This window comes from Columba livia, chromosome 1, assembly GCF_036013475.1.
Source record: "Columba livia isolate bColLiv1 breed racing homer chromosome 1, bColLiv1.pat.W.v2, whole genome shotgun sequence".
Taxonomy (NCBI): Eukaryota; Metazoa; Chordata; class Aves; order Columbiformes; family Columbidae; genus Columba; species Columba livia.
The window spans coordinates 115,173,596-115,186,500 of NC_088602.1; the positions used below are offsets into that span (position 1 = coordinate 115,173,596).

A 12,905-nucleotide genomic window follows, 5' to 3' on the forward strand; every position below is an offset into this window, starting at 1 on the left:
GTGTGCCTCATTTCAAGAAGCACTTTTAAAATTGATTGTAGTAGCTACTAAGATGCATGATAGAATGAGGTTTAATCTTTCATTATTTATGTTTTTTCCTCTTAAATGGGAAAAGATAATCAAATATAACCAGTTAGCTTTCTGCTTTGTGGTTTTATTTAACTTTTAAAATCAGTGCAATTTACCAGTACCAAACTGTATCTGCAAATTTTGATACTATTTTGAACCAGTAAGCAAATACTGGCTTTCACACACCATATCAACCTTGTCAGTTTCAACTGGAAGATTTTATACTGTCTACTGCAGTATAAATTTAGGAAACACAAAACCAAAACCAAAAACCTGTCCTAAGAGCTACTAGAGTAGTACTAGAGTAGTGCAAAATATTCTTCCTTGAGCAAAGCAAGTATTTTTGTTTGTTTATTACTTTTGACAAAAGTTACTGAAGTACCCCACCTGCAAAAAATCACGACAGGAGAATCTTTTGCATTTGTAGTTTTTCTAGCTTTCCCTTAAGTTTCTAATAACTTACAGTTTGTTGCAGCCTGGCATGAACTATGGATAACAATGTTTGCACCCATGTAACTATGCGTATCAAATGGAAAATTTTAAGATTAGTGTTACATGAGCATATATCAGATCATATTTAAACTGAGAAAGTAGAAGAAATGAAGGAAATGTTTTTCAAAAATATAACCTAGTACAGGCAATTTAGTTCCATCACACATGCCTTTGTTATACAAGCTTCTCTTTACATCTGGTGGTGATATAAGAATTCAGATGTCACTGCTAGCCAATGTGGAAGGGATAAGTAAGGACACAGTGGAAAAAAGTCTGAAAGCAGAAATGTAGCTCACTGTCTAGTCTCCTGCTTCCACTGCTTTGGGAGCAAACAAACAGAAGAAGGAAGGAGGGAAGGAAGGAAGGAGGGAAGGAAGGAAGGAAGGACGGAAGGAAGGAAGGAAGGAAAGAAGGAAGGAAGGAAGGAAGGAAGCTGTCACAGTATTTTATATTTTTAGTAATTTGAAAAGAATGAGAAATCAGTGCATAGGAATAAAATAAATACAAATTGCTACAAGATTGCAGTTATTTTGGTGATTGTATTTCTCTCAAAGGCTGAAGCCATAGTACTCAGGTCATGATTTACTATATTTAACTTCTTTTTTTTTGTTTGTTCAGTTTGCTTGGTTTTTTCTTTATCTTTACTTTTTCCTAAGCATTTGTGTTTTAATTATTTTTTTCTGTTCTTTTAAAAATTAATTTAGTATTCATGACAATGGCTGGGTAAATAATTCCTGAAAGATGAAACTCCCCTTTTCTACAGAGCTACTTCAGAGCAAAAAAGAGCAATGAAACATGTCCTCAAATAAAAACAAATTCCTCTTCATCTTCTAATGGTTAAATCCAAGAAAGCTGTAGTGAAGTTACTGGAGTCACTCCATTTTTTTTCATCTCAATAGCAGACAGAGCAGGGTCTGTCCTGCCAGTCTTTCTGTCCTGAACAACAGGAGCCACCAGCACTAGAGATAACTTTATTTTCCAGGTATGGACTGATTACACCAAAACTTGCCTAAAAGGTAGATGTCAGGTCTAAGATGGTCATCTACATTTGTCTGTTTTCTACAGCAAAAGAAAATTACTTTAATGGAAAATCAACCAATCCAAAGCTAGATGTGTAAAAAGCTGAAGCTACTTTTGGAGGTTTGTTGTTTGGGTTTTTTTTTTGTCTCTCCACAGTAGTTATCAGGTTAGTACAAAAAAAATACTAGCTAACATGCAGAGTTTTTATGTGGCTAAAGTTAACACTGATCCATACATCCTTCTGTATCTCCTCTGATCTGGAGCTGTATGTGACACAAAGATTTCAGTTATGATTGATGTTACTTCTTGACAAGTTCATGTTATTCTCTTCAAACTATCTATTCAATACCTTTTGTCAAAATAGTAGGATAGACTATATTCCAACATCATATTTAGTATAAGTGAAATGCATTATAGTTGTTAAGCAGCCTACTGAGTTATTTGCTTATCTAAACAGGGTCCATAGCTGAAATGCTACTACACCTGAGCCTGCTCCTCACAAATTGAAATTCTGTGGTTGGATCAAGAGTGCATTTCCACAGAAAATTTCAGAGTTGTCACAACTCCCTTGCATATTGTTTCACATTGCAGAGAGGTTCTGTAAAGCATGGCCTGGACCCCTCTACATGAACCTCAGCTGGAAGATGTTTCACCTTATGCACAATATCTACCAGTGGTCATTCATTCAGCCCATGGGACTAGACAAGAGTTAGGTCCTAGTAAAAAACAGTATGTGAAATGTGAACAGTGTAGACATGAGGTCCAGCTATTCTGTTCTGGACTCACTGTTGCAGGTCTGCATGGCATGGTAGTGTAGGGAAGGCCTCCAGCCACAAGACAAGGCTGGAGGTGGACAGAAGGAAACTGCCTGGTTGGATTTTAGGTATTGACCCCTGCAATTTGTCACTGTGGGTTCCCACATAACATTTTAGTAGTAAAGGGGTAATATCACCACTTGTTTGTTAGGATTTTTTTAGTCTCTCAGTAAGTTTGCCATGGCATAGTGAGAAAAAGAACTATGGAGAAAGACCTAGGGATTTCCTCCTGAGTTCTGTTTGTAGCTTAGTCTTCACTGCATTATCAAAATAGTGAAAGTGATAGCATGTAGTTTATGAGTCCATTCATTTTTAAAGGCTGGGGAAAAAGAAAATTCCCAGTTATTTCCATTTGTAGTCTTCTTGCTTCTTGACTGTAGCTAATCTAGTAGATTAAAACTAAAGCATTCATCTCGAATGGTTCCCTTAATAGAATCAGAGAAAAATAAATAAAACTATTACTTTAGAAAACTCAATTTAAAGAACCATTACTTTTCTCTACATGAAATAACATAGAAAAAATGAGATGCAAGATTAATGACAAGTAATACAGTAAAACAAATTAAGAATACTTTGGATATCTTTTTATAAAAGTACGCATTTTTATGTGTTTGTAAATAAATCAACATAGGGAAAAGCTGCTCAATTCTTGTGGTTTAAACCAAATCAGTATCCAAGGAGTTTATTAATTTATTAGTGACATATAACTAACCAGCCGTTAGTGAGTTATACTTTCAGGATCTGTATCAGCAATACAAAAGATAAACTACAATATCAGACACTTAAGTAAGGTTGGTAAACAGTTGCAAATTTCTAAACATGCTTCTATAACTAATCCCAAAATTTTCTAATCACACACAAAAACACAGAGAGTGAGGTGTGCACTAAGCCACCCTCAGGCTGCATGGGTCACCAGCAACCCCACTGGGAGGAGTGAAAGTTCTCCCATTCTCAATTTGGGACATATGGTTGCTCTGGCATCAGGCAAGCTCCTGCCACTCTCGACCATCCGCCAGCCCACAGAGGGAGAAAAACAGCCCACAAGGCCCCCCACACACCAAGAGGCTCCCTGTGTGCCAGCCCACATAGCCCTTTGGTGGGTGCAGGCACCCCACAGAAGCGTGCTCTGTCCAGGCTGGAGGGAGTTTGCCACTTCAGTGGCCACATCTTGCAGTGTCAAACCATGTCCAAATGCTGCCCTTTTCTCATCTCCTTATCTCTGCTTTTACAGATTGTTATGTTTCTTTTGCCTTTTTTGCAAGGTGACCTTTGCTTCAGATGACTCTGATTCCCTGGTTACTATTCAGTTTAGCTGGTGGTCATCTTTCCCTCTGGCACAATAGGTTTGGAGCAAACATCCCCTAAAGCCATTTAGGGTATTTCACTGAACACAGATGGGATAGACTCACATTCCTCTCTTTCAACTGTTGCTGTTTATGGCATTTTGCAGTGGGAGAGCCATGTGGTCACCCTTTCAAATCATTATTTGAGGGAGGACAGATTTGTAAAGTCAAGGACTGAATATTACTGTTAATACCTTTCTGTATCATTACGTAGAAAAGAAAAAAAAATGCTCTTTGTTTTCCATATTCAAGTATTGCCATTACTTCTTGTGTTGCATTAGGTTAGTGAGAACTTCTAGGTTCTATCAAAACCCCAACATAAGGATTTTCAGATCACAGAATGTCGTTCTAATTATGTCAAGCCATAACATAGGAAGTATTCTTAGCTTCACTTAAAAACATCTACGTAAAAGACGCAGAGTGTAAATCCCCATCTCAATAAAAAGCTGCATTCCTGCTTCCTAAGGATTTTAAAGTGACACATGAAGATACGATTCTGAAATTTTCCCTGTGGTCACAGAAAAAAAAAGTAAATCTCTAAATGTTGTTTATTTCTGGACAAAGAGTTACTCCTTGCTGAATTTCTTGAAATGTCTTTGAACAAATATTTTGATCTGGTATTCAGAGCATAAAAAAAAATACATCCTCATCAAGAAAAGACAGATTCATGAATTCATTTGAGTCATGTGGGGCTGACACTTTGCCATGATGATTAGTTTTTAAATTAAGAAAATTGGTTCTTACAATTAAAGGGAATCAGAGAGAACCATGGAAACAAAAAAATCTTCATTTGTTTAACATCAGATACTCACTGAATGCAGTTTTACTCAGTCACCTTTTAGTACATTTGGAAACAATTCAAAATCACAAAGATCAACCAGCTTTAGCTTAACACTGCTGGAACAGATAAAATTTGTTTAGGCTCTGAATATTAATTACCATGCTACATTAAAGGTTACAACAGTCACTTTCTCCAAAGAGGTCATAGTTCTGATTTAACAAAGTCTTAATTATTGAATATTATAGAACATTGCAGTGAGCTGCAGCAACAAAACCCGCAAGTAGGTTATTCTTTCTTTGACATGCCTCAAAGAATAATAAAAGCACGTGAAAAAGAGAAAAAAACACATCTATTAAAAAAATTGGGGCAATTATGGATTAATTGTTTGTTTGTTTGTTTTTCTCATTGGTATAGAAACTAATAAAGAAGATGTTATTGTTATTCTAACTACTGTTCTTGCCATTATTAAAGACTTTTTACGAGAAAGCCGTATCAAATGTTATTTAGCAATAAGGATATGATTCATATTACTACGATTGAAGCAACTGTATTATGAAAAATGAAAGGACTCATCAGACACTTGCTGACATTAAATTCATATTAAAAATTAATAAATAAATTTGAGAACGATTCATTTGGGTGCAAGGTAATACGTTCTATTCCATCATGCTTAACCTTGCATGCAGAAATATATGCCACCATAATGTAGGCCATACAGCATTCCATATTTAGAGTTCATTCTTTATATGATCTTGCTTTTAAACCACGAGACTTGATTTTGCATCTCATTGTAGGAATTTTACCATAGAAAAGACTATGTAAATACAGGTGAATGTCTGACGTATCTGACTTCTTCTCTTACCTTTCCTTCTCTTCCACTTCCTCTATATTTTGAATCCCTTCCATCTTGTGAATTTTCGTTCTTCTTCTCACTGACACAACGTAATTAGAGAGTTCAAAGAGAGCTGTTCTTCTTTGCCAAAGCAGGTGAAATGTACTGCTAGGCCTTTCTTACCCTAGAGAACTCAGGCTTTCCTTGCAGTCCTTCATAGGAGCATGAAGTTCTTGTCACAGCAAGCAAAGGTGGCTCAAGATTCCAGGTTGTCTCATCTCAAACTGCTCCAGGATGCCAAATCTCCTGAGTACTGGGGCTCTCTTCTGTCAAATTTGTCTTAACTGATAATTAGCTTGGAAATACCAGCCAAGTGATTTCCTTGTTTTTTCTTGATAAGCAGCTGTCAGCGGTGCCTAAATCAGTGATGTCCATCTGAAAACTTCCATATGCTGTAAAGTATTTCTATTAGACTCCTGACTTCCAGTTCTCTGACAGGAAAAGGTCTGTGGGAGTTAAAAGTATGAGTGTGAGTACGTCTTGATGTGGTAACTTTGATGTAGCACGAGGTCTTAACTGTAAATAATAGGCAGCACAGATAACTGCAACGTTTCAGCTTAGCTGGTTACAGAAAAATGAAAATAATCTCAGTGCTAGTCTTTTGGTCACTTTGTTCTCAGTTGCAAGACAAGCAGCAAACGTGTCATGCTTTGTTTGTAAAATCTGATAACCACAGTACAGGAACAAAAAATAGCAATGTGGCTTTCCCTGTAATTTCTAAGGAAAGAGACAGAACCTGATTTGTTCAGATAAAATCTCCCAAGCAAAGGCTGAATTGCTGAGAATTTACTTGCTATCTTCCTAATGAATATCCTCTGTGAAATTGGAGTGTAATTTTTTCGTAGGATTTTTCCTGTTACTTTTACTATTTTCTTCATCCTTCTTTTCCTGTTTCTGAGTATGTCTATCCACATCACGAATACAATAATTGAAAGAACTATGTAGTTCAACAATTTTGGTTCATTGCAAGAAGGTTTTAAATTAATGTGTTAGCCTTGTTCTCAGAGGAAGACTTGGTATCTCACTTATTTGAACAAAGATTATTTCCTAAGTTTTTGTACCTCACTCACATTTATCAAATATTTAAGATTTTCAGTCTGTATTGTTGCATTGATAAAGAATTATTTCCAAAAAAAAAGAAATAATTGTTTTTCACAAATGTGACCTCTTCAGTAGAGGAAAATAAAGCAAAACCAAACAGCCTACAGAATGATTTCCACTGCCTGCACTGGAGACATTTAACTAGGACTACGACCTTTAAAGAAGATAAAAAGATGGGAAGATACATTTTGAATATGTGGATACCCTATAGCTAATTCTTTATCCGGTGAACTAAAATTATCTTTTTTTTTTTTTGCCTTATAGGCTTTTTAAGCACTGGGGACCAAGCTGCAAAAGGCAATTATGGATTGCTTGACCAAATCCAAGCTTTACGTTGGATTGAAGAAAATATTGGATCTTTTGGAGGAGACCCAAAAAGAGTTACTATTTTTGGATCTGGGGCAGGAGCTTCCTGTGTCAGTCTCCTGACACTCTCTCACTATTCAGAAGGTAACAGTCTTCTGAGCAAAGCATTTTTTTTTAAATACAATATAATGTAACAAAAATGGCCATAAGAGATAGACTGGATTAGAATTACATGAGGTCTGTAATTTTTGTAAAATACCTACTATCTACTCCTCTAGATTTGTATTAGACAATATAAATATTTTTAATGAAAAATTAAATGCCATTAGAGGAGAAATTTCATGCAACAAATGCCATGGGCAGTGCACTTTTTTAGCTTTATCAACAGTTTCCATTGGCTCTTCTATCAAATAATTTGTTCTAATTAAAGTGGAAAAAGGCAGTGACCTTTTTCGTTTTTTTACACACTCTTCTCTGCACTTCCAGCTTGTATTTAGGTGCTTTCCTTACTTAAGAATAACACAACTGTATTTGAAAATATATTTAACTCCCTACAAATACTGTGTGACGCCACATAGAGTTATTAAGATTTTGGTGTTTGACTTGTGGGATTCCTATGCTCAACACCTCACTGTTTCAAAAAGAAAAAAAAGACAGACGAAAATGTACAGCACCAGTATTGAATAACAATTATTAATGATGATAAGACCAAATTTACAAGGAATTTATAAAAGAAGACAGAACAAAATTTGTATAGGATTTAGAAGCCCATCCTGCTTCTTTTGCATCAAAACAGGTAGAAATCTATGGCAGAAGACTGAGCCTTAGCAAACAATTGCCCAAGAACTGCTTGTAAACACTCCTTATTTGGGAATACATAGAATTATGCCTGACAGTTTAGGTTACTGATACAAATATGGCACAGCAAATAAATATTGAGGAAGCCGTGCCAAAATCCAGTAGATGGAACCATGAAAATCTCAACTAATCACAGCACTGAAATTTTGTAGCATGTACAGTAAGTAATCATCACAAAGGTATATCAACCTCAGCCAGGTTTTCACATAAATGTTTCAAGGTCTTAAAATGTTTTTGTAGCTGTTGCTGTCTTTGGCATTTTAAGAGCTTGACAATAGAAACCAGGTGCAGAAGAAGACCAGGCGTTTTAGTTTAAGTATGAAGTAGGTCACTTTAGTGATCTTACCAGGAAAAAACAGATGAAGCAGATTCACCAGTAAGCTTCAGTTGTTTTTAAGTGCTCTGGTAACACAAAGAGTTTCCTCAGACTTGGTCTTTCATCTCTATTTATATTAGTGCATATAAAACAACCAGAAAGAACTAATGAATCGCATCTTACTCTCTTCCAGAATATTTAAAATATTTTAATTTAACATATAGGCAGTACTAACGTGCACACACACACAATTTATTTAAGAAGGTAAACAAAAAATGATGTAAGAATAGAAGACTCAAGCCTATTAAGCTCATTTTAGCAGAGCAGATTTTTTCAAATTATATGATACATTGTTTCTGTGAAGGAAATGAGAGTGTGTAATTTTCATTTGACCTTTAAAATACTGAAGAGCATATTTATGAGAGTCATTTACAGGGTGAAGAGGATATGATTGCTTGTAGCTGCAACTCCCTTAAAGAAATTTTTACAGTAATATCACTGTGCTAAAACCAGGGGACTTCCATTAGAGATGCAAGAAAAATGCAGTACAAGCAGGAGTTTTGTTCTTGAAACTGTAACCTGAAACCTTTGTGTGTGTGAACATCAAGAACAAGAGAGATTTTAATTAGTAGCCTATTAGAGATACTATAAAAAGGGAGCAGTCAGTAGAATATACGGAAATTGACTTGCAATTTAGGTATAAGCATCCTTTAGTTTTTTATAATCAAAGTTTTCTTTATTTAGTGAAAGCTGCTTTTATTTTTTTTAATATATTTTTAAATATATAATTGGATTTGCATTTAAACCATTTGCACCTGCAGGTTTGTTCCAAAAGGCAATCATACAGAGTGGAACAGCCCTGTCCAGCTGGGCAGTGAACTACCAGCCTGCCAAGTACACTCGGATATTGGCAGATAAAGTGGGCTGCGACATGCTGGATACCACTGATTTGGTTGAATGTCTTCGGAATAAGAATTACAAAGAACTCATTCAACAGACCATCACTCCAGCCACGTACCACATTGCCTTTGGGCCTGTGATAGATGGAGATGTGATTCCAGATGACCCTCAGATTCTTATGGAGCAAGGGGAATTCCTTAACTATGATATAATGCTGGGCGTGAATCAAGGGGAAGGTTTAAAATTTGTGGATGGCATTGTAGACAATGAAGATGGTGTTTCCCCCAATGATTTTGACTTTTCCGTCTCCAATTTTGTGGACAATCTATATGGTTATCCAGAAGGGAAAGATACACTGCGAGAGACCATTAAATTCATGTACACCGACTGGGCAGACAAAGAAAACCCTGAAACCCGACGGAAGACCCTGGTTGCTCTTTTTACAGACCACCAGTGGGTTGCTCCTGCTGTTGCTACTGCTGACCTGCATGCTCAGTATGGATCTCCAACATATTTCTATGCGTTTTATCACCATTGCCAAAGTGAAATGAAACCTAGCTGGGCTGATTCGGCTCATGGTGATGAAGTCCCCTATGTGTTTGGGATTCCTATGATCGGCCCCACAGAACTGTTCAACTGCAACTTTTCCAAGAATGATGTCATGCTCAGTGCAGTGGTTATGACATACTGGACAAACTTTGCCAAAACTGGGTAAGTTTGACTTCCAGCATTCCTTCTTGTCGATAACAAACTTCTAAAATAGTCAGGTTCCCATAGCAGTCGCTTCAAACCCTGATCTTGCAGTAGTGTTATAGCATTATTTGCGTAAGAGAGAAGGTAACTGGGGCTTATTCATATTTAATAGATCTTTAATTAGTGTGTTCCCTCAAACTATTTTCTTTCAGTAGCTCAGTGAGAATAATAATGCACTGTATTTTTGGTTCAAAAAATACGGCAATTATTAAGACAAAGCATGTCTCAGACAAAAAGCGGCTCACTGAGATACTGAAAAATCAGAGGCAAAATGTCCGCTACTCGAAGAAGAATCTATCAGGCAGATAGCACTTATCTGCTACAAAAGAAAGGAAGTTTTGTTTTTAGCGACCTTCACAGGGATGGCGGCTCAGGGAGGCATTGGAACAGATAGACAGACACTGGAAAGATTTTTCCCTCTGAGGGCTATAATGGCAATAATAAGTACTTGACTGGAATGAAGAAGTGACTCAGATATAAATTTTGCTTTGAGAGGGTTAGAAATTTAAATTAATTCTGCTTATGAAACAAAATAAAGACATCAATGTTTTGCTGAAATAGAGCTGTAAACATGAAGGAAAGAACTCTCAAAGCAGCTTAATCTGTGAATGCTATTAATAAATTCTGTCTTCTTCCCATAGCATTCATTTAAAGAGGATTGCAGTGTTTTTCTTGAGCCGCAAGGGCTTTTTTTTTAACCTTGAGTTTTCCATACTGAATTGAAACAAAGATACTCGTGGCACAAAGGGGCTGTAAATCTTTCCAATGAATGTTTAATGGCAGGATTGGGTTCTAGAAACTGCAGCTTTACTGCACTGCAGTGAATGGTGTGCAGCTATATAAGAAGAAATCAGAAATGCCTAGTGTGAAACACTCAGAGACTTCAGCAGCTCTTGCAGCATTTAATGAATCCAAATGATGTTCAAGGGAGAGAGATCTTGCAGTCTTAACAAAAATCTCAAACATGAATTGAGTTAAAAACAAATGCTTCAGGTGAATTTGCAAGGCAAAAAGAAAGCTTTTGTTGCATTGCATTTTAGACAATCAGATATTTTGCATGCAGAAATCCCACAGTGCTACAACAATAGCAAATGGACTGTGGAATATTTAGATGTATTTGGCAACAAGAAGTCATCAGTACTGGGATGGACAAACTCAGGTTGAAAGCTTGGTTTTTGGACAGAGAATGAAGTATGCTGGCTGTACCACTCAGAAAGATATTATAGCATCAGTCCATCTTTATTTTTATAGGTGGAGTGTCACATATACATAGAGGACTTCAGATCCTCACAAATATGCATCATTGGAGTTATTATGGACATACAAGAACTCCGCAGTCTCACTATTATTTACAATTACTTTATGACTGTTCCCTGTAGTCATATTCAAGCAATTTTTTGAGGCTGACAGGAGCTGCTCAGAGCCCCAGCTGCCACCTTTACTCGTTATTGCAAACACTTTCCAGCTGTTGCTACTTGAAAGCTAATTTCACCAGGCTATACATGCCATCACCCAGTTCTCTGGTAATCAACCCACCTAAAGGCACAACAAGTGCTTTGGGAGAGCTATTAGTCCTTTCTGAAACTTTGCCATTGTTGATGGGACAGGAATGGGGTATATCTTCTTACAAACTTGGCCCTTTAGAGACAGTCTGAAATATGTGTCATTAAAAATGACCTTTAGCTGTAAAATTTCAGTTTTTACAAGGAAAGGAAAAGAGCAATGCAAGAAGCATTACCTTGTTGTTTGAGGGAGGGATTTGTTTGTTTTGGTTTGTTTTTTTCTTCATTTATAGGAACAATTATTACCTATTCTGGATAGTACAAGAGAATACTTGGAGGAAAATACTGTTTTAAGATTATATTTGCTCTGCATCTCTGGTGCTTCCAACAGAAAAGGGAAGGTTGTGGTGCTTCACGCTTAGATAAACAGGCACATATCTGGGTTAACTGTTCTCCTCTCCACCTTTCCACATGGAAATCCATGTGCCCGCTCTGGTCCTCCAGCTCTCAAAAAGATAGATATGGTTCAAGACTCTGTTGTTGGGGTTTTTTTTTCCCATCCTTTCTCTTAATTGATTTTTCTCCACACTTATTCAGTTAGAACTTTGCTTTCTTAGTGTTTGTACCTATGGTAACACATATGAAAAATCTGTTAACTGCAAGATTTTATTATTCCACATTTCCCTGTAGGTGAGCTTTGAACATTAAAACTGCAGATTTATTTATCTAATTTTAATGTCTCTGAGACTTTTCCAGCCTTGATGACTCTCCCACAGAGGCTTCATCCAGGTACTTATTGTACAATTATGGCTCAGATGGAGCATCATTCTGATGAATTGTGTTGGGCTTTTAACTGACATACCACCCACTGATAAAAACCACACATTTTTTTAATGGGTCTACAGCCAAGGCTGGGTAGACCAATCCTGTAAAATCATTAGGTGTCAAAGACACAGCACAAGGCACAAGTGTTTATTGTGCTTTACTTTGGAGTCAGTTACTGAAGCCAGCAAATAGGAGATGACAATTAAAGTGACTGTTTAATGGCAAATGGATTGTGCTTGAAATGAATACCTGGAAGCTGCATTTTGCTAATCCTCCCATTTTCTACTGTGCTATGACTTTTTTTCCTTAACACTAATTTTAGCCATTTCAAAACTATGCTTTTTACGTGCCGCAGAAATAGGAAAGCAATTTGTTACAGAACAGGTATGACAAACTACATTTGGGATACAAAAACAACATGAAAATATGGCTTTGGGTTCCACTATGTGCAAAATTATATGTGAGAGCTTCATTAAGACGTACACTTTAAGCTTCAGTCTGCTGCCAGTAGTACAATCCTAACTGTAATGGTAGTTTTAGATGCTCAAATGTTCTGTTAGTTAGGTTCATGAAACAACCTTTGCAGATAGATCAGCACGAGGAGAGTGAAGGACATGAGGGGTAGTGTGCCAGTCCTTCACAGATACTCTACCAGTTACAGTCTTGTGAAGAAGGATTTGAAGTTTCATAAAGCCACATTCTCATTAGAGGCTTCTGTCAGGTTTCTGAAAACTACTCTCTTTTGAGGAGTTATAGTACTTTGTTTTGGCTCCCATTTATCCAGTTCTACCTAGGCTGGTGATGGGAAAGATAAAGGCCTAAAGGGTGTACTCTTGTTTTCTTTGTACTTCAGATAAATACTCTGGAATTATTTTACTACCATTGATTCAGAAACAAAAACCTATCTTATTTAGGATGTCTGCATTTTCTGT

General features: G+C 36.7%; 1 protein-coding gene across 2 annotated transcripts in view; it reads left to right on the forward strand.

Moving 5' to 3' along the window:
- The window catches only part of NLGN4X (neuroligin 4 X-linked), a 182,501-nt gene that overhangs the window by 160,778 nt on the left and 8,818 nt on the right, over window positions 1–12,905 (forward strand). For both annotated transcript variants that reach the window (XM_065074099.1, XM_065074104.1), the window contains 2 exons: window positions 6,778–6,963; window positions 8,815–9,604. In XM_065074099.1, coding sequence (XP_064930171.1) covers window positions 6,778–6,963; window positions 8,815–9,604 — 976 coding nt within the window. The remainder of the gene's footprint in view (window positions 1–6,777; window positions 6,964–8,814; window positions 9,605–12,905) is intronic.